Source organism: Canis lupus, chromosome 1 (genome assembly GCF_011100685.1).
Source record: "Canis lupus familiaris isolate Mischka breed German Shepherd chromosome 1, alternate assembly UU_Cfam_GSD_1.0, whole genome shotgun sequence".
Lineage (NCBI taxonomy): Eukaryota > Metazoa > Chordata > Mammalia > Carnivora > Canidae > Canis > Canis lupus.
In genome coordinates, this window is record NC_049222.1 from 95,272,799 (window position 1) to 95,294,960 (window position 22,162).

General features: G+C 40.6%; 1 protein-coding gene across 2 annotated transcripts in view; it reads right to left on the reverse strand.

The window, feature by feature from the left end:
- Positions 1-22,162, reverse strand: part of LOC609770 (contactin-associated protein-like 3) — a 190,422-nt gene that overhangs the window by 23,829 nt on the left and 144,431 nt on the right. The window contains exons 13-18 of one of the 2 annotated variants that reach the window (XM_038527282.1): positions 20,367-20,564; positions 16,700-16,856; positions 10,524-10,651; positions 3,538-3,708; positions 2,392-2,610; positions 183-422 (exon numbers count right to left, since the gene is read on the reverse strand). In XM_038527282.1, coding sequence (XP_038383210.1) covers positions 183-422; positions 2,392-2,610; positions 3,538-3,708; positions 10,524-10,651; positions 16,700-16,856; positions 20,367-20,564 — 1,113 coding nt within the window. Of the gene's footprint in view, positions 1-182; positions 423-2,391; positions 2,611-3,537; positions 3,709-10,523; positions 10,652-16,699; positions 16,857-20,366; positions 20,568-22,162 lie in introns of both variants that reach the window. The other variant, XM_038527281.1, reaches the window with a different exon arrangement.

A 22,162-nucleotide genomic window follows, 5' to 3' on the forward strand; every position in this document is an offset into this window, starting at 1 on the left:
CTCAAGAAGAGAATCATACCTCTTTCCAAGATAAATGGTCAAATTTGGGACAGAAACAACTCTAGCTAATCACAGAGAACCGCCTTAGCCTTTCTTTACGGGGTCAAACACCAAAAACACAAGGCACCCCGCAAAATGATGTGCCTTCCTCTCTCCATCCTGCTCATGGAGGACACACTCACCGCTCTCGCAGAAGGGCCCCTCATATGCAGAGAAGGCACAGTCGCAAGCCACACCCCTGGGCCTCTCTCTACATCTCCCTCCATTGCGACACAGGTGTTCGTAGCTGCTGCAGTGTCCTGGGCACCCCGGCTCCACACCTGGCGTCATCGTGGCCCTTTCTTCCAGATCCAGGGCCAGCCCATTCAACCTCAGTGACCGAATGCACCCCAGGAAGCCTCTCTGTCTGGTGGCCGTCCCGCCTACAAGGGAAACACTGCAATCACAAATGTGCTCCTGGGAGTCTTCAACCCCAAAGTCCAACTGAGGCCACACCGATGTCAAAAAAGTGACCCGTTTAAAGTTTTATGAACAAATACAAGTTTGAAAACATAGGCTGCTATCACAGAAAGCATCAGTGGACAATAGTGAGTAAACCATTCACAAAGCCACTTTTGAAGTTGACCTTGGTAAACATTTATTCTGAAAATACTTCTTTAAGTTATATTTAGAAAGACTCCTATGTTTTTACATCGATTGCTTCACATGCAAGAAAGACCATCTCACCTTTTTAAAGTATATAAACTGTGATGCACACAGTAAAGTTACATAGTTGAAAATCTTTGCAATATAATATATACCACATAATATACAAATGTATATATATTATATATTTAATATATAATATTCATTATAGTTTCTATATGTATGTGTTATATATATTTTGTTACACATTTGTTATATATATATAACAAATTGTATATGTAATACTAGCCTTTCTTAGACATGCTTCCCATAACACCACTGAGGAAAGGAATTGAGAAGTTGGCAAAGAAAGAGCAGGGAGAGGGATGATATGAAAACCTAGGTCCTCAGGCCAGCCTCGCTCCAGCCTGCCCGCTCTGAGGTCACATAGGGCAATAGTAACTGAGCACTGGGTAAGCTCTCTGTATTTCTATCCTGTCTCACACCAGCCTATTCTCAAATCTGGGAGTGTAAGGGTCTGCTGAAAACAGAGTTGAGGTTCATTCCCAGAGATTCTGACTCAGTGGGCCTGGGGTATGTACCCTAGATCAGAACTTTCCTCTAGCTTCCCAGACTCTGGAAATACCATTTCAGTGAAGATATTAATTCTAGGTAGATGTTCATGAAAACTGTGTTCCTAGAAATTCCATTAATTAATCCTCAGGATTACAAAGCAAAAAATAAAATTGTTTAATCTGATTTACAGTTTCAAGACTTAATGTGAAGCCTACTCATAAGAACTGTGCTTGAAGCAGAGTTTTATGGTGCCATGGGTTATAACACACACACACACTCCCTGCATAGCACTAGCCACCAGATGCTGTAGGTACCCCCTACAAAAGCAGACTGCATGCTAATCTGTGATTTATTTCAGGTTTTAATTGGACTGCATCTTTATTTACCTGAAAATACATGAGAAATGACCACCTAAGAGCTCCTTCATTGATCTGCTTGGTTTCCAAATTAGAATAGAGTTGTCTGAAAAGTAATGTAGCAAAACTTATCTTTCTTTTTGAGAAAAAGACAAAATTATTTTTTTTTTAAAAAAAGAAGCAAGTAAATGGAAAGGAAGGCTTCCACTACCCAGAGCTTTAATCTTTAAAGAACAGGCAGTGAGAATAAAGAGCCAGCTGGATTCTGAACCCAGCTTTTGCAAGGACTGAACCACAGAGGAGGGAGGCACTGAGCAGGTGCGGCTGGCACTGGTCCCGAGGGGCACAGCCACACGCATCTCCTAGGGTCTGTGTTTGAGGGGACACTGGAGAAATCTGTCACAGTTACGTGGCAGGTTCTCCAACTTCACTGAGAGGTGAAGCGGGAGAACTAGGTGAAAATTGCTAATTGCTTTATAAGTGGTATTGATAAGAAGTAATTAAAACAAACGCAGGTCATCGATGCTATTGAGTGCAAGCCTGGGAATCAGCCCATCAGGAATCGGATTTCTCTTCTATTTGAGTTTCTAGACTAAGTCACTTGATCTCTCTGAACCTCCATGACCTGGTCTGTGAACTGGGAAATCTACAGAAACAAGAATCAGCAGCAATATTCTATGGAAACCGTATTCCCAACCATCTCTGGCAAGGGAGGCCAAGGGTTGAGGGAGCCTGCGGTACACGGTGCGGACCGAGGCAGCACACACCTGTCACCAGCATCTGCTCTGGGCCCGTCGCCAGCCGCGCAGCTCAGCGGGAAACCACGCGCACTCACCCACGAAGAGCTGGCTGTTGAGCTGCAGGCGGGAGTGCCCGTCAGCGGGCGCGGGCTGGGTCCTGGTGGGCAGCTGATCCACTTGAAGCGATGCTTCCTTCACGTTCCTCTCTGCCCTCACGTGGTGCCACCGATCGTCGTTAAAGGGAGTGGGAGACCGCACTGTGACCTCACAACGTCCATTCCCCACATCAAAGGAGAAGGTCACTTCTGCAGGAGCTGCAAGTACAGATAGGAGAGTAGCTCGGTTCGTGCACAGGGGAGGAAAGTCAGCCTTGGTAGGCAGGAGGGAAGTGACAGGCTCCTTAGTAAAGTCCACCGTGACATCGATGCAGACGAATGTCACTCTGAGCTGGCTGGGAGGGCAAAATAAATCTGTAGCCTGGAGGAAGAAAAACATAGCCATTTTAACATATTCCTCCTCACAGCTTACTCTTCATCTTGCTCAACTCTAAGCAGTAGAGATCATTCCCTAAGGGAAGAAAACCGACATGTGATCTGGTTTCGTGTATATGTGAGATTTTATTTAAAGGTGGTTTAAATCTTCGTATACTTTATTTTAAAAGACATCCATGAAATTTTGAAGTAAGGAATTGAGCCTTTCATACGTGCACAAGCAATGGGACTAGGCAATTAAATGAAATGATTCTGCAATTTAGTGAGCAAGTTATTGGACCAGTTTGGTTTAGAGTGTCCCGACTGCACACAGAGTTAGCACAGCACAAAATTGGGCAGACTGCTGTGTTTCATGAATCACTGTTTTACTCTTTATTTAAATAATGATTCAAAATAATAGAACTTTAGGGGTGCCTGGGTGGTGCAGCCGGTTAGGCGTTCCACTCTTGGTATGGGCTCACCTTGTGACCTCAGGGTCATGAGATCAAGCCCCGCATCAGGGTCCATGCTCAGTGCCGAAGTCTGCTTAAGACTCTTTCTTTCCCTCTTCCTCTGCCCCTTCCTCCTCCCTCTTATCCTGCATGCTCTCTTTCTATATCAAATAAATAAATGTTTAAAAAAAGAACTTTAGTATTTACTAGAGAAACACAAGTGACAAAGAAAGCATGGCAGCACTTTGAGAGTTTGGTTCCCAAAAGGGTTCTTGTTAAGCACTGAACACCTGCTGGCTTTGTGCAGGGGGCGACTCACCCTGCAGCTCTAGCCTGATGAAGTCTGTAATCCCCAGGTTCTCAACAAACACCCCAGAAGGAGCTGTCGTCTTAAAAAAGAAAGACACATCAGCACTGAGCTCTCCACGGAACGTAGGGAAATGAAGGTATGAAGTCTCGGTATTGAAAGAAGCGGAATTCCAAAATGAATCTGTTTCCAAAAAGGAAAAAAAAAAAAAGACAGTGACAATAACTATGAAACGGAGTAACAATTGTATTTTGTATTTCTAGCATTTTTTTAAACTATTAAGTGCATTCATGGCAAGCCTTCATTTGGGGGTTCTTCCAAACATACAGCCACAATGTGAATATTCAGATACTGACTCTTTGAAGGATTAAGATTCTGGACAAGGCTGCAACTGAGTGGAGAGATAATCATTGGACATGCCCTGTGTTTTTTAGAAAACAATATTATTTAATGATTGTTGTAGAATAAAATTGACTTTGGGGGGATGTATGGTTACATGAATTGTAATACATGCATGGATTTGTATAACTGTCACCAAAATCAGGATAAAGGACAATTCTATCTCCCCCAAAACTCCCTCTTGCAATTCCCTTATAGTCACATCGCCCTTCTGCCCCAGGCCCTGCCAACCATGATCTATAGCTGTGCCTTTTCCAGGTGTCATATAAATGGAGCCATGCAGGATGTAACCTTTTGAGATTGGCTTCTTTCACTCAAGGTAAAGCCTCTGAGATTCATTCAGGTTGTCACAAGTTATTGCTGCTCTGTAGTATTCCATCATATGGATGGGGCCGACATTTCTTCATCCACATCTGAGAATGTCAATGTCATTTCCAGATTTGGTCATTTACAAACAGAGCTGCTTATAAATATTTGTGCCTATCACACCTGTATTTGTGAATAGTTTTCTTTCTTGCTTTCCAAACTGGATGCACTTATTTCCTTCCTTACATTACTGGCTAGGACTTCTAGCATGATTGAAGTTGTATAACAGAAGTAGCAAGATTGAATATCTTTATCTTGTTCCCAGTCTTAGGGGGAAAGAATTCAGTTTTTCATCAAGAATTATGATGCTAGCTCTTCTGTATATAGGCACCCTTTGTTAGGATGAAGAAGTTCCCTTTTATTCATAGTTTGCTAAGAATTTTATTGTGAATGCTATCTGATCTAAATTTATTATCCTGTTAATTCATAATATAGTTATGATAATTCAAATGATCATGTTCATATCAACTGATGCAGAAAAAACATCTGGTGTGATTTTTCTTCTTTAAACTGTTAATACGATCAATGACATTGACTGATTTCAAATATAGTCAACACTTGAACAACAAAGGGGTTAGAGGCAGACCTTTGCACAGTTGAAAACCCATGTGTCACGTCTAACCCTCCAAAACCTTAACTACTAATAGCCTACTGTTGACTGAAAGCCTTACTGATAACATTAACACTTGATTAACACACACTTTGTATGTCATATGTATTATACACCGTATTCTTTTAGTAAAGTGAGCTGATGAAAACAAAGTGTTATTAAGAAAGTCACAGGGAAGAGAAAATGCATTTATGGGCCTGTGCTGTATTTATTGAAAAAAAAAATCTGCCCATAAGTGGACCTGCACTGTTCCAGGGTCTACTACACTGAATCAGCCTTGCATCCTGGGATAAACCCCAGTTGGTCATGTTGTATTATTCTTTTAAATATTTTTTAAAATATTTTGCTAATGAGTTTTTGTTGTTGTTGTTGTTGAGGATTTTTGCATATATGTCCATGATGATATTGTCCATAGTTCTCTCTTTTCTTTTTTTTTTTTTTTTTTTTTTTTGCATTTTCTTTGTCTAGTTTGGGGATCAGGACAATGTTGGCCCTCATAAAATGTTGGGAAGAATTTCCTCTTCTGAAAGAGATTGTGCATTGAGATATTTTTCTTTCAGAATACAAGCACTTAATGCTATTAATACCCCTCTAAGCATGGCCATAACTGTCTCCCACCATTTTCGATATGTTGGTCAATATATTTTATAATGTCTGTTGAGACCTCCTTGACTCTTATTATTTAACAGTTTGGTGTTTAATTTCTAAGTATTTGGAAACTTTCTCACTCTCTTTGTTATTTGTTTCTAGTTTGATTCATTTATGTCAGAAAATGTATTTTGGTTTTTTTTTTTAATTTTTGAAAATCTATTTTATTAGAGTAGTTTTTAGATACTACAGATTTACATACAATAAAATGTACCCTTTTAAGTATTTTATTTTTTATTGGAGTTCAATTTTCCAACATATAGCATAACACCTAGTGCTCATCTCACCAAGTGCCCCCCTCAGTGCCCATCACCCAGTCACCCCAACCCCCCACCCACCTCCCCTTCCACTACCCCTTGTTCATTTCCCAGAGTTAGGTGTCTCTCATGTTTTGTCACCCTCACTGATATTTTCACTCTTTTAGAGAATGTATTTTGTATGATTTATTTGATATGTGCTAAAGTTTGCTTTATGACACAGAATATGGTGTATCCATGTGCATTTAAATAGAATGTGTATTTTGCTGTTGGTAGGATGTTCAGTAAATGTCAATTAGATTCTGTTGACTGGTGGTGACATTCAAGTTTTCTGTACAGACTTTGCTTGTTTTCCCTCTATTATTTCCAAAGGTTAATGAGAGAAGAGGATTCTCTACTTATGAAGTTATCTACTTTCCCTTTCCATTCTGTTAGTTGTTGCTTTATGTATTTTGAAACTCAGTTATTAGCAAACACATTTAAGATCCTCATGTCTTCCTAATCACCTTTTTATCTATTCATTTTCTATGCTTTCAAGCAAAGAGTTTAATACAGAAACTCCAGCTTTCTTTTAATTAGTGTTTGTGTAGTGTATCTTTTCCTGCACCTCTTTTTAAACTTATGATATCATTATATTTGAAGTGAGTTTCTTGTACACGGTACATAGTTGAGTCATAACAATCTGTCCTTTAATTGGTGTGTTTAGACCAATCATTGAATACAAATGTTGACAAGTTGAATTTAGTTCTATCATTTTATTATTTTTTCTTGTTTGTTAATTCTTTTTGTTCTTCTGTTTCTCCTTCTCTATCTTCTTTTGGGTTATTTAAACATTCATTAGTATTCTATTTTTATTTGTCTATAGTAGTTCCTTGATCAGTTATTTTTAGGAATGACTATATATACCTACCTTTTCACATCTGCGCAGGATCTACATTTTAACCACTTCGTCTTATATGTCAAAATCTCACTAATAATTCTGGCATTTTACCCAGTCCCCTTTATTTATTGTCGCCAAATGTATTACATTTATACAAATTAAAAACCCTATGAAATTCTGTTGTATTTTTTCCTTTCAACCCACAGATATATTTAAAATAACTCAAAGGAGAATAGTCTATTACATGTACCCCAATATTTACCATTTCTAAAGCTGATTTGCTATCACCGATGTCCCAAACTTCCTTCTGATATCATTTCCCTGCTGTCTGAATCTTCCTTTAGAAAGCCTTTTAGAGTGTCTTCTGGTAATGAATGCTTTTAGCTTTCCTTCATCTGAGAATTTATTTATTTTTACTTTCATCCCTGAAGGAGATTTTTTGTTGAATGTAGAATTCTGGACTGACAATTCTTTACTTTTAACGCGTGAGAAATGTTTTGCCACTTCCTTCTGACTTCCATATTTCTAATGAGAAAGTCACTGCCATTTGAGTAGGTATTCACCTGGAGATGATGCACCATTCTTCTCTCTGGCTGATTTCAAAACATCTCTCATTGTCTTTGTTTTCAGTTTGATTATGATGTGTCTGGATATGAATTTCTTTGAGTTTATCCTGTTTCAAGTTCATTCAACATCTCAAGTCTGTCTTTTGCCAAACTTGGACATTTTTCAGCCATTATTTTTTTCAAATACTTTTTTTCAGCACCACACTATTCTGTCTACTTCTGGATGTTCAATAACATGAATGTTAGATCTTTTGTTGTTGATTCCGGTTCCCTGAGGCCTTGTTCATTTTTAGATTTTTTTTTTCTTTTGATCAGATTGAGTCATTCCTATCTTTAAGGCCATTGACTGTCTCATCTCAGATCTGCTATTTGGCCCACCCAAGGCATCTTTTATTTTGGTCCTGTATTTTTCAGTTCTAAAGTTTTCATTTAGCTCTTTATATATCCTATTTCTTTGGTGAAATGTTCTTTTTCTATTTGCTACCAAAGTGTTTATGATTACTTGTTAGAGTTCTTATGTAATCACTGTTTTAAACTCTTTATCGGTTGATTCTAACCTCTGTGTGATATTTGTATTAGTATCTGTTGATTATATTTTCCTCAGCCAGCTTAGATTTTTCTAAGTTCTTTGCACTAATTTTTGATTATTTCCTAGATATATTAAATATTATATTAATAAACTCTGGGCTTTATTTTAAATTTTGTGGAGCAATGTTGATTTTATATATATATATATATATATATATATATACACACACACAAATTTTATTTTTTGTTTTTTATTTATTTAGATTTTTATTTATTTTTATTTTTTTTTATTTTTCAGGCAGTTGGCCTGGTTAGGATCCTGCCATGCATTGCAACCTGCAGTCCAGTTTTCAAAGTCTTTGCAGTACTACTCAGACTGGCCTCACTCATGCACCACCCAGTGGCCAGACTTGGTGGTAGCCTCCTGGCTCCATTCTCAACGTCTTGGGTCTACAATTAGGATCAGATTCCATGCACATGTTGCTCTGAGGTGACCCCAGGACTTCATAAGCAACATATAGCATGCTTTCCTGAACAGTTGCCTTCCCTGGTCCCCTGGTCTCCCTTTTTAATCACAGAACCAGAAAACAGGCTCTATTTAGACTGTTCTCTTGTGCTCTCCTATGCACTTGGGCAACTATACCAAGTCCATTGTCAAGCAATGGGTAACTGGAAAAAGAAAACAAAACTAGGAGGAGTCTTTCCACCATCTCTGAGTCACTGCTGCCCTATTTAGAGCCAAAGGCCCCTTCCGAGGTTTTGGCTCTTTTGAGCTCCCAGGACAGCTTCTGCTGCTATTGCCATGGGTCTGCCTGGGGCCTGGGGCTCAGAAAACATAAAAAAGAGAAGGAAATGGGATCCTGCATTCACTGAAGGTTAGTATTTCTCTGTTCTCTCTCTCTCAGCCAGGGCTAGAGGGCTTCTCCTGGAACCTCTCTGTCTGTGATCCAGTGCCCACATCTCGGTTGGCCAACAGATACTGGAGGATAAAGTAAATGGTGTATTCTCATTTTTCTTCCTCACTACTATTTGCTTTCCAGAGTCCTGACATAACCCCTTCAGGCATTCCATCCAGGTTTTATAAGTGGACTCAGTAGGAAAGATGAGGAGGGCATGCTCACTTCATCTTATCCAGAAACAGAGCCGTGGTCTACAGTTTAATGTCATGAGGGGGAAAAATCAACACCTCATACTATCCTCAGTCAAGGCATGTTAATATGTTCTTTACATTTTGACTATCCACATCTCAATATTTTTGTTATCTGAAGTAGGAAACTCTTACTTTTTCTCAATAGCAAGGTTCAGGAATGCCAGGGTTTCTTCACATGGCAGGATCTCCTGTAGGTTGCTGCTCTATGGGCTCAGAGGGCAGCATGGCCACCGTAGCCTCGGTGGATATTGCACTTTGGCCTCTCCTCTGATACCAGTGCCCCTGCAGAGTTTGGGGCAGAGGACTGACATGACATGACTTATCCCTCTGGCTGTTACGTGAAGTATCAGCTTAATGGGCAGAGGCAGCAGCAGGCAGGCCAGTTAAGCCACAGCAACAATTCAGGTGCTAGTGGTCATGGAGGTGGATTCTGGGTTTGTTTTTGAAGTTAGAAGCAATAGGATTTGTGGATGAATTATATGTGTGTGAAAAGAGGAAAGAAGTTACAAATGACTGTCATGTTCTCAGTCTAAGCAAAAGGAAGAATGGAGTTGCCATGCTCTGAGTTGGGGAGGGCTGTGGTAGAAACATTTTTTCCCCTTATTTTTGATAAACTGATTTTGAAATGCCTGCTGAAAGACAAGCAGAGATACAGAATAACCAGCTGGAGGCTGGAGTTGGGAGTTCAGGGAGACTGGGCTTGAGGTGGTGGAATCATTGACATCAATGTGGTATTTAAAGCCACAAGCCTGTTGGGAATAGCTCACCACTGGAGAGCAGAGAGAAGGAGGGCTAAGAATTCAAGTTTGGGCCACCCCAACATGATGCCACTGGCAAGGGGTAAGAAAAAGAAGGAAAACCCAGAATTATGTGGTAAGCTGGTAGCCAAGTAAAGACGTGAATCAAAGAGTAAAATCAAGAAAGGAGACCAAAGTGGCTGACAGGTCAACTCAGAGGACACCTGAGAATAAAATTTGGCTTTAGTAATATCGAGGTCTCATCGATGAGCTAGAAAGAACTGTTTCTTGGGAGTGATGGATCAGAAAGGGAGTTAGAAAGAGGTAAATTAAAGGTAGAACTGATCTGTTTCATTTCAGTTAGTCTGCAAGAGGGTGGGATACAAAAGAAATCCAGATGCAATTGGAGGGATAAGCAGAGTGAAGACCACTGAGGTTTGCAGAACAGCCACAAGGTATGAACAGGTCCACTGGATTGGTTTGGTCACCTTATTTCTCATTATCTTACCACTTTTAGGCATCTCAGCACCCAGCCAATACTTATACTTAGTAGGCTAATATTAGATGTTTGCTGACCAGGTGGTACAATATTTCAGATCATTCCATGAGCATTCACAGCAATAGTCTGATTTAAATACTATGTAAAGGACACATACTCAAAAGGTAATAGAATTTTTCTCATTTTTTTTTTCTCAAGTACAATGCCAACATACACTTCTATAAGTGAACATATGCCTAATGAAATATAGATTATTAGGATAGACAGTGTTTTTATGAACTCAGGCAGTGAAATTTCTCCTAACACATTGACATGGATTTTCAAGGGGTCAAGACAGTTCCTCTTGGCCACTACTTACTGTCTCCCTGGCAGAGCAGAGGCCCCAGTGCATAAGCCGCTTCTGAATGTGGTTGGCCTGTGTCTCTCATTGCAACCTGAGTGACTGGCAGGTGCTCCTTATGGGAAAGGACTACTGTGTCGCTGGTCCTACAAAACAAATGCAACCACTTTAACATTATTTGGAATGACATCCAGATAAGTAATAGTCTCTTACTGCAGTTCAAGAGGTATTAAACTAAATGCGTACATACATAACAGTAGGAAAATCAAACAGCTCATCTGAACTCTTACATAGTAACATATTTAATAAGATCATCTGAGGATCAGAGATCCTTGTCCATCTATGTGACCACAGAGAAGAAAGAGGGCAGGTCCAAAATCCTATATATCAGTGTGGGCGTAAGATGACATTTTCACTGCAATGAAGCAGTTCACTGCTCTTTCCAATCTAGCCACCATGTAAAATTTAAATTCAGAACTTACATATGATGCAAGATCTCTGGCTTCATTAAAAATACAACAGGGATCCCTGGGTGGCTCAGCGGTTTACACCTGCCTCCCGCCTAGGGCGTGATCCTAGAGTCCCAGGATCAAATCCCACATCGGGCTCCCTGCGTGGAGCCTGCTTCTCCCTCTGCCTGTGTCTCTGCCTCTCCCTATCTCTCTCTGTGTCTCTCATGAATAAATAAAATCTTTAAAAAATAACAACAACAAGAACTGACTGACAAGATACAAGTTTTCAATTCCCAGATTTTTTTTTTTTTTTTTTTTTTTTTTTTTTTACTAAATTTTCCAAAATTCCTATGGTGGTTACTAGGCATTTCCTTACTTAATTGATGCCATTGGTTTAAAAACAAAATACAAGACAAAAGAAAATTCTGATTCAAAACCAAATTAAAAGTATGATACAATGCACTCTTAAAATTAATAAGTGAGATAATGCATGGGAAATGCTTTGTCCATGACCATCCATTCATTCAACCAACATTTATTGTGCAGCTTCTACTTGCCAGGCCCTGCGTGTTGGGGACGTGGACATAAAACCCACCATCAATGTCCCCAAGAAATCTAGTGGAGATTATAAATAATAACAAAAATAGAATTTGTAATATAATAAAGTCATGTAAGTGAATATTTAGGACAGCGTTAATGTCTATGGTTCCAATACAACAAAAACTAGAATAGGAGCCAAAGGTCCTGGGTAGTAAGCAGGCTGTACACCAACCACCAGTCTAGGCAAAGAAAGAAGATTCTTCTACCCCTTGTAAGTTGTTCCTATTTTTATTATATACTTCAATTACATATGCACTTTGGATTTAGGAACAAATAATAGTTTGTCTAATGTATCATTCTGATGCCCTGTATCTGTGTAGAACCTAAGAAGCTTTAATTTCTAACAATTACAAAGCCACCATTCACTCTTATATATACAGATGGAAGCATTTAAAACTGACACTTTTGCAAGTCAAAACAATCAGCAGTTTTGAATAGTTCAGCCTAATGGCTTTGCCTCAAAAAAAAATCTGCATAACTTAATAGTGAATCATTCCAATTCTGTTCAGGCATCAAAAATATTCTTTTGAGGTAGGAAGTTTAAAAGTATTAACATTTTTATTTTGCTTAAAAAATGTGACAAAGTGACCACCAGTGCATATTGGGAAGATATGAAAAATGTGAACTAAATATCCTTAAAGTTCAGAAACAATTTTTTACAAAAAATCAGTTCGCTTCCAAAAATCAGACTAAATAAAACCACATGGCTTTATCTGGGTAAGGCTCTGTGATTTCTTTGGATGGACACAAAGGCAGGTTGTCCAAAACACCTCACACCTGGCTTTGTTGGGAAGGGGTGGTCACAAGCTAGAAGGTAGTCAGTCTAAAAAGACATTTGTGATAAATGTGGGGAACACATCAAATTAATTCCTTGTGTTAAGTATCAGTAAATGTTACAAATAAGCGTTTTAATTCCTGTCGTCATTATTTTGGTAGAACATCCCAGAGGAAAAATGTATTCACTGAGTATCCCTGAATTTAAAGAACCATTTAAAAGCTACATTTATAATGTAGTGAAAAGCTACACTTTAATTGTTTTTAGCAATGACAAAGCACAGAGCCTTGTGAGAAAAAAAAAACAAAAACCTAGGGAACATCATAATGGGTAATTGTGTGTATTAAGGCAGATATTATAATAAGTTCTTTTTTCATTCTGGTGTTTATAAAGTAACTTCCTGAATCTGAGGAAATTTTAAACAACTCAGATTTTAAAATTCTTTATCAGCACGGGTCATTTTCCAAATGTTCACGCTTTATGCAGGATGTTATTCATTGCCATGGTCACCAGACTCATTCGAAATTGCCTCATTTCATTCAATTTCAGTTTATATTTTTTTTCTTCTCTCTCTCTCTCTCTTTCTTTTTTTTCCCAAAAGTTGGGAGAGCTGCTTATCTAGGCATGATGATTCCTCACAGTAGGTTTCAAACGTTCAGTGAGAGGACTTCCAAAGCCACTTCCTTCTGGTTTTCGGCTGTGAAGGCCCTAGAGAGGTCTCTTACCACTGGTTGTGTCGCAGGGGATGTTTTTTGATAACAGAGCTATCACGACTTTGAGTTGTGGGAAAAGCTACAGGGGACAAATACCAGGTCAGCTTTCACATTTCATAATTGTTGGGGAGAAAGAGAGACTGAGGACCACCTAGGGCCCAGCACCTGGAGTTCTAGATTTTGCAAGCTCCCAGGCTCTCTCTTGGGTTTTGCTGTTGGATTTGCTCACTGCTTTGGCAAACCAACCCCTTCTGTTTAACTCCTGCAGCCCCGTGACACTCTAAGTCCAGGAAGCCCAGGCTCCTCTCCTTGTTTCCACCTTCAGAACTGTTATTTATCATTGCTTTTCCACGTACATCTTACCAGCTTGTCACTGTCCCAAGCGCTAAATGAATGTTTGGCGTTGGAATTAAACGGAATCAAGAAAATACTTATTTTTCCGACTCCCAGCAGTCTCCATTTAGATACGTCTTCTTATAATCTCATGATAAAGCTTTCTGATGTCTTTTCCATAAAAGTTTTGCATATGTTTGTTATTCTAAGGTACTATACTCTTGGTGTTGATTTTGCAAGTGGTTTTCATAATATTTTCTTACAGTAACACGCTCTTCATAGGAATCCAGTTATTCTAAGATTCAATAAGTAGCCCTACTAAATTCTCACTAATTTCAATAATATTTCTGTATGTTCTCTTGGGTTTTCCTGGGAGACAACCATATTTTCTATGAGTAATGTCATCCTCATTTCCTGGTTTCTAAACTTATGGCTTTGTATTGCCTCCTACATTTTTTGTCCCTCTACTATTCATTTCTAACCTAACGGCACTGTAATCAGAGAAATTGTCCATATGGTAACAACTACTGTAAAGCTTGAGGAGCTTTGCTTTATTGAATATTAGGAAAATCAGTTTGCAAAATGTGTGCTTGAGAAAATTATCTATTCTATAATTTTAGGTGCCTACCTAATCAGGTTGTTATTTCACTTAAAAATATTCTGCACCCTTGATAATTTTTGTCCGCATGATCTACCAATTGCTAACAGATGTATGTTTAACCTCTTCTTATAATGGTTGATTTGTATACTCCTTATTTCAGTTCAGCTGATTATTTTCTATACACATTTTGAGTCATTTTTATTAGAAACATACAGGTTTAGAATTATTATGGTTTTTTGGTGAAATTAAAAAGCATCATGACATAGTGGTAGTAATCGTTGCCCATATTAAGACTTTAATATTTTGGGGCACCTGCCTGGCTCAGTCAGTGAAGCGTCTGACTTTGGCTCAGGTCACGATCCCAGGGTTCTGGGATTGAACCCCATCACTGGGCTCCCTGCTCAGCGGGGAGTCGGCCTCTCCCTCCCCACCCCCGACTCATGTGCACATGTGTTCTCTCCCTGTCAAATAAATAAAATCGTTGCCCCCAAAAATGGCTTTAAAATTTGTTACTTCCAGGGATGCCTGGGTGGCTCAGTGGTTGAGCGTCTGCCTTTGGCTCAGGTTGTGATCCTGGGGTCCAGGGACGGCGTCCCACATTGGGCTCCCTGCATGGACCCTGCTTCTCCCTCTGCCTGTGTCTCTGCCTCTCTCTGTCTCTGTCTCATGAATAAATAAAGTCTTTAAAAAAATAAATAAAATAAAATTTGTTACTCCCATGCATATTTGCTCAGTAAGTCGTTTTTAGCATTTATGCTTTCAACACTTCTAGGTGTACAAACGAGATATACTTATTTTTAATACAAAATGATCTCTCTGGATTTAAATGACTATTTTTGTCATCTTTATTGTGATTAGTCATACAGTTTTATGTTATTTTGTTGCTCATTGTTTCCTCTACTTTCTTAAATTTCATTTCCTACCTTCTTTTGAATTAACAAAGTTTTTAAAATTCCATTTTTTCTTTCTTCCCTCTATTGATTTGAATATTGCATTGTTTCTACTCTTCAGTGGTTTCGCTTAAAATTTTAATATATGCACTATAAGCAATTTAATAAATATCTATGAAACAAGTTTTAAGGTTCAATTATATTTTTATTTCTGAAGACTGCTTTAGTTACTCTGTCAATCCCAATCATTTTGTTGGTAGGATCGGATTGCCTCCTCCTGTTTCAATTCCATACATGCCATGATATGTGACTAGTGTCTAGTATTTGCCTCTTATTTTTTTTTGTTAATTTCTGAGTTTACACATTTCTTTCCTCAATATTTCTTCTTGTATCTGAGACTCAACCTGCAAGATCACTTACTTTCATTCTGAAAATTGTTCTTGAAACTTCATCTTGTGGAATCCACTGGTGGTGTATTTGTTCCGTGTCTGTTTGTCTGTCTGTCTGGGTGTTCACTGTATCTCAGCTTGGGGACACACTTGGAATCGGAGGGTTACTACACTCTGCACAGTGAGGGGAGTTCCCAAGCCCTCGGGCCACGCTGGTGCCACAGAGGGGTTCGGCCATCTACATGTCCTCACTCTGGAGTCTTCCGGTCACCTCTGCTCTCTTTACCATTCTCTTTAATTTTCTTTGGTTTCAGCATGATGTGTCTACAGAAGGGTTTACTTTTATATATTTTGTTCGGTATCCTAGTATTTTCTCAAACCTGGACATGTCTGACCTATTTGATTATCGCCCTGAATTATCCCCAATCTCTTCTTTGAAGGTCATCTCAGACACCTGTTCAGCCTTTTCCACACCAACCTTCCACGTCCCTGCTTTCCTTTCTGCCATCGTGTGTCCGTGCCACTTATTTACACGCATTTTCCATTTCACCAATTTTCTGATCACTTGTGTCTAATATCTGATCCGACAAGTCTTACATTTCAATGATAGTATTTTCATTTCTAAACATTCATGTGGTTCTATTGCAAACCACGAACTCCTTTGTCAATAGTATCTGATTGCTTTCTCGTGTTTCAATTCCAGGGCTTATTTTTCAAGCAGCTCACCTATTTATTTTATCTTATGTTCTTAATGTAGCCGTGATCTGGCATTTTCAGGCATCCATATACTCTGTGGTTTCTTCTGCCTCCCATGTCTGTCCCTCCGGGGGGCTGCGTGGCGCTGATTATGAGCCAACGTCTGGTGGCCCTTAATCTGCGGGAATCCTTGGGGAGGGCAGACCTCCAGTACGAATGTCATGAAATTCTGTGATGAGCCATCAATGCTGCCAACCTGTGGCCACGCTAACTTGTGGATTTGAATTTGAATTCCAAATCTGTGTGAGGTTGGGTCTGTAGACACGAGTTTTCAGGGAGTTATTTCTTGCTACCCAGAGCGCTAGCTGGAAGATTTGTCCTCTTCCACCTCTTCCCCCTTCCAGGGGGGCAGTCACCTGATTGTTTGGGTTAAACTAACTTTAGGAAGTCTGATACTGTACTTTCAGTGAATGGGAAACATTGACCTGGTATTCCTATTTTGTCTTATTAGGAAAAAAATAAAACGGACATGATTAGTTATTCACAGGTAAACGGAAATAGCTACCTTAACACGTTAGGCTTCAGATTAATTACATCGTACACATCAAAGCTTATACCTTGATCTTGCTAGGGAATACTTTAATCTGTTCTCTTTATAGAACTGACTTGGCCAATGTCTGCCTAAGTGACATAGTTTAAAGCAATACACAATTACAGTTTGCACAGGGAAATTAATGGAAATCACCATTCATTCCGGTCAGCATCACAGTTGCAGTGATATTGAGAATCAAGGCAGTTCCCCTGTAATCCACAAGCACATTTTTGAGCATCAGGCAGAGAACCTCCCCAGTAAGTGTGTGTTTCATTGGTTCTTCCAACCCACCAGCTCACTGGGGTTCCATCTGAAAGACAAGTATGAGAAAGGTGACACCTACTTTGCCCCCCACTGCCTGCCTCCCCAGTATAGTTCTTTACTCCCCTCTATTGAAAACACAGAGACTTTTTTTAGACGTGAGCAGATGTTAACTCCACAACAGGATCATTTCTATGAGGACTTCCAACTGCTTAAAAAATATTTCCATATCAAGACTTATGCTCTCACCATATGTTTTACTTTTATTAGAAAATGAGCAAGTAGTCCCTAACTCATTCAGGCATGATATTTACATATTTCTTTCGAGGACTCCGATTACATACTTTATTTGGACATAACATTCAAAGAAGAATGGTCAAAAAAGAAAAACAAGAGAAAGAAAGAAAGAAAGAAAGAAAGAAAGAAAGAAAGAAAGAAAGAAAGAAAGAAAAAACCAGAGTAATTTATACAGGAATAAAGGAATAAGGAATCTAAAAATCTGTTCCAGATCCTCAAATGCCATTGAAAGAATGTAATGTGATTATGCAAAACGTGGATTTCTTATTTATTAGCTGAAAACACTGGTACTTCCTGTCACATCTTAAAAGTCTCATAGAGACATGCACTTTTTCTTGTACTGAAGGGTCGGCTTTATATTTGGAAGCCACAGACCTGGCTTCATGCCTGAGGCGGGTCCTAGGCTCAGGACAACTGAGGCCAACACAGCTCAGAGCGTCAGCGCCACCCCCTCCTCAGGACAACCCACAATGAACTGGGGGCCACCTGCTCTCTGCCGGGCTGCGTCCCCTGAGGCCCGAGAGCATAAGGGCAGGCCCCCTGCATGAGGATGATGAAGGAGAAGGGCCCTCAGGAGGGTGGAGGGAAACGGTACCTCATCAACAGAGAGTCAGAGCAGGAGCAGCAATGGGACTGACATCCATCAGGCGGCCTTGCAAAGGTGCCTGTCCATTTGAGCATGCTCTCTCTCTCTCAAGCCCTCAGGTTGTCCCCACTGGGGATCTGGAACACATCCCACCTTCCCCCTAACTTACAACAGCCACGGCTCATTACGGCTCCCTGTGCGATGAGCCTTCACCTTCTGCCGAACCATCGCCTGTGAACGCCCGGGCCGAGTTCATTACTGCCCACCGCAGGCCCGCTGGGGGAGATGTGCGCCAAAGAAATAGATGTCTGCAATCTTTTTTTTTTTCCCCAGTGTGTTGAAAACTTATCTCTAGGGGGTGGAAGATCTTTTCAACTTAACAGATATTTTTCAAAACACCATTTTAAAAACATGATTATTCAACACTCATTCTTTTCATAGATGGAGGAGCCAAGGAAATCATTGCTCGCAGAGGCACAATTGTTTGTTTACATCCGAATTTTTCATTTTCTCTACGGAGAAAGCACTGTCAGGTGTTGTTAAAGGTACAGAGTGCACTTGGCTCCATTCAGGATTTCTTTGCGAAATCTAGAGAATTTGCATAAGGAAATGATTAAGAGAATAAGAGGCTGAACGGAAAAGGCACAGGCCTCCTGGGCCTCCACTGCCTCAGCTCCGGGGTGGCTGTCCCTCGCTCCGGCCACCACAAGGGCAGTCCTCAGGGACCCTGGCGTTCACAGTACAGAGACTAAACACTCCCCTGGAGTCAACACGTACCATCCTCAGGCTCCCTATTTCCCACCCATAATCACACCTCCTGAAACCACCTAAGCACAGAGGCCAAACCGCTGTGGGACCCTAATGAGGGTGGAGGCCCAGCTGCTCCCCAGCAGCCTGCCTAGGACACCATGAGACAGACACGGGGCCGGTGACACTGAGGCAGGCCTCCTCTCACGATTAACCCCGGGTTCCTGATAACATCTGAGAATTTGAACCCAGAAGGAAATTCCTGGGGAAAAAAGTGGATTTCGACTGACATTCCCATTCCACAGGCCACTCCATGACACTTGTCTGCTCCCTGCTCCACATGCTGCAGGTTCCACACGGCAACATTCTGCAGGAGGCTCTGGGGGGTTGGGGGGCTGGTGGGTGCCACCCTTGCCCTGCATCACCTGCGCACGCCTATTTGTGCCTATCGATGATGCCCTAAGGATTAGTGCCATAGTTTAAGGTGGCTTAGGCTATGCTATGTCAGGCCTATCTCACCGGTACCCTAATTAAGAGCTTCCAGAATCTGTCTGAATTAGGTTTGTGCTACGAATTTTCCGGGAGCAGCATATAAGAAAGGCAGCTGCCTCAAGTGTATATAGACAATGAAGTCCCCCATTTTGTTTTTTTAGTGGGTATTTAACGAGTTTAAGAGACTTTTCTTGTTCCATCTTTACCCTAACCCCAGTTAAGGACTTGGTTTTGTTGCTACTGTTGCTGCTTTATATATATATAAACCAGAAAGGAGGACAGTTAACAAATCACCTGCAAATCAATTAGGTAGACACCGGTCCCCCGTGTGGGAATTCTTTACTGACCCACTAGTGTCCAGGCTGTAGAACAGATCATGGGACAGGCCATATGCCAGCATGCACCAGTGTGCTCCCGGATTCACTGGGGCATTTTGCTTTCTGACTCTGCTAGCAGCTGGCATCAGCACTGCTCTGCCTTTGCCTCCTTTCCCTGGTCAGACAGCCCAACCTGCATTGTTCCTCCCCTGGAGGTTGCTTTCCCCTTCCTCTGGGAACCTACCAGATTAGCTCAGTCATCTATTTAGCAGGAATCAACTCACAGTAAACACTAAACCCTCCAGCGCTAACTATAAATTCAATACATTGGAGAGATGCAAATAAGTAGCATTTGCTACATGCAAGAAGTTGTGCAATTAAGTCCTGCGAGGTTAGCATCTGAGTGCTGAGGACTCTGAGGGATGAAATGGTGTCCAGAGTCCCAGGGCCGCCAAGCAACAGGCTCAGAACCTGAACTCAGGGGACCCTGACTACTGCCCTCTGCTCACTCCACTCCCCAGATGACCCATCAGCCTCCTGAAAACTAAGGAGTCTCACAAGGGCTGTGGGGCAGCACATTCTGACAAAAATGAGACATTTCAAGGGGAAAAAAATACAAAACCAAAAATAGAATTCTCAAGAATAGAACAGATAAGGGAAATGAGCCATTAGCAGGTATGTTGTGTGAAAGGAGCGGCACGATAGCAACATTGGTCTATAATGGATGGTTACCCAAGGCACTAATGACATTCAGTCTATGAAAAAGAATATCACACAATAATCACCTCCAGATAACTAAGCTATGTGTGATGTCAGCCATCCTTTCTGAGGTCAAACAGAATCGAAGTGTTCCTGCCCTTCACGGTGGATGAGCACTGAGCATTCCAAGGGCCTCCTAATGAGGCTTTAATGGATCAGTTGCCCACTTGAGTCTGGGAAGAGACCTCAGGTATTGAAGTCAACACATATTGACCTTGCTCTTTGCTCCAAGGAAAGGCACCTCTGTGACTTCCAGATCGTGACATGGGCATTAGGGCCACAAGTCCTCATGCATCCGTGACAGGCACCTGACACCTGTGGGCACGGCAGCCCACAATGGCTGATTACTCCGATTACTCACCGTGGCGAGTAGAAAGCCTTGACCTCTTGCAGTGGAAGGCCAGCTCCTGTTGGCAGTGGTCCGCACGGTCAATTATGGCTTGGAGCTGCTCCATGCTGGCTGTGTACTTGAAAAACACAGGGCGGGGGCCTTCTCCATTCGAGCTTTTGATCCTGGCCAAGTGGGAGCCATTGTGCTGCACTGAGGTCCAGGTGGTGTCTTCTGGGCAGAAATGGGGTTGGGAGGGAGAAAGAGATTGTGACTAGGTTGGAGTAATTAAAAATGAATGTGGAAGTGGAAAGCCTCTTTCATCTGAATTGACGTTTTTACATTTGTAGCTATCAGATCTCTTTGACATTGGGATCAACATAAGTGACGTTGTTAAACTATTAATGGTAAGGACTCTATTTAAATTTGTTTTACCCTGGATGTAGTCAACATTGTCAGGGGACCAATTCTTAAAATTCTGTGTTAAAATACTCAAAGTTTGGGGATCCCTGGGTGGCTCAGTGGTTTGGCGCCTGCCTTTGGCCCAGGGCACGATCCTGGAGTCCCCAGATCAAGTCCCATGTCGGGTTCCCTGCATGGAGCCTGCTTCTCCCTTTGCCTGTGTCTCTGCCTCTCTCTCTCTCTCTCATGTTTATGATGAATAAATAAATTTTAAAAAATCTTTAAAAAATACTCAAAGTTATAAATTAAACTTTTCATACCTTAATTTATTTCTTTCCATTACCATAAAAAGAAAGCTAAATTTTTATTGTGTTTATATATGTGTGTGTGTGTGTGTATATATATATATATATATATATATATATATATATATATATATAAAATAAGCATATTCCTCATCTGATCGAACATCTTTTTCTCCGGTAGTCAAAGAAATATGTACAAGACACATTGGATGAATAAACAGCTCGTGTGATCATGCAAAATTATAGGAAATAAATATTTTTGACAAAAGCTGACTGATCTGTCAGCAACTCATTCAGTGGCCAGCACTATATAATCCAGAGCCTTGGAGTAGCTAGTATAACTATTCCTGGCAGTAACCATAGCTACACCAATATCTGCTGGCAAATTCTGACATATTTCTGTTATGGTGATTACCTATATTTTTAAAAGAAATTTAAAAACAATGAATAAGCTATTCCACAATGTTTAAAACAGAAGAGAAACATCTTGACTTCTTTTACCTTCCACCAAATATAGCTCCTCCCACAGCATAAAAGGCCCATGGGTCAGTGGCTAAAAGGCTGGCTTCAAGTTGTCCTAACTCATCAAGTCACATAACTTCTTCATTAACATGCATCTGGTATATACATGATCATTCTACATATTTCCAAATTCTACGGGCTGGAAACAGTCGTGTGAGGTTCATCCTTATTATTTTTAACGCCTAATATATAAGCAAGGTTAAAAAAATCAAAATAATGCTACTAGGAACCTTCTAAGGAGTCACTACTGGCCCCTGACCTGGTTTGCCCTGGGGGAAAAATTTAATAGTCACACTGGTGCCCACAGACTCCAAATGCATCAACTACATCCAGAGATCCAAGGAAGAGAACCCCAAGGGCCATAGGAAGAACTCTGGCTCAAAGCCTATGAAAAACATCGCCAAATATGCAATATCTAGCAGGAACAGAAACAGACTTCAAGTCAGCATGACTAAGGCAGCAGTATGGTCAGTTAGGAAAAAAGGCTTTAATACATCATCCCCTCTCTCTGCTCATTGAAGGGGCTATGAGTGTTCCTATAGCAACTTGAATCCCACAGGTTTTTTCCCCCCTTTAATCATGTTTTCACCAGACATTTTA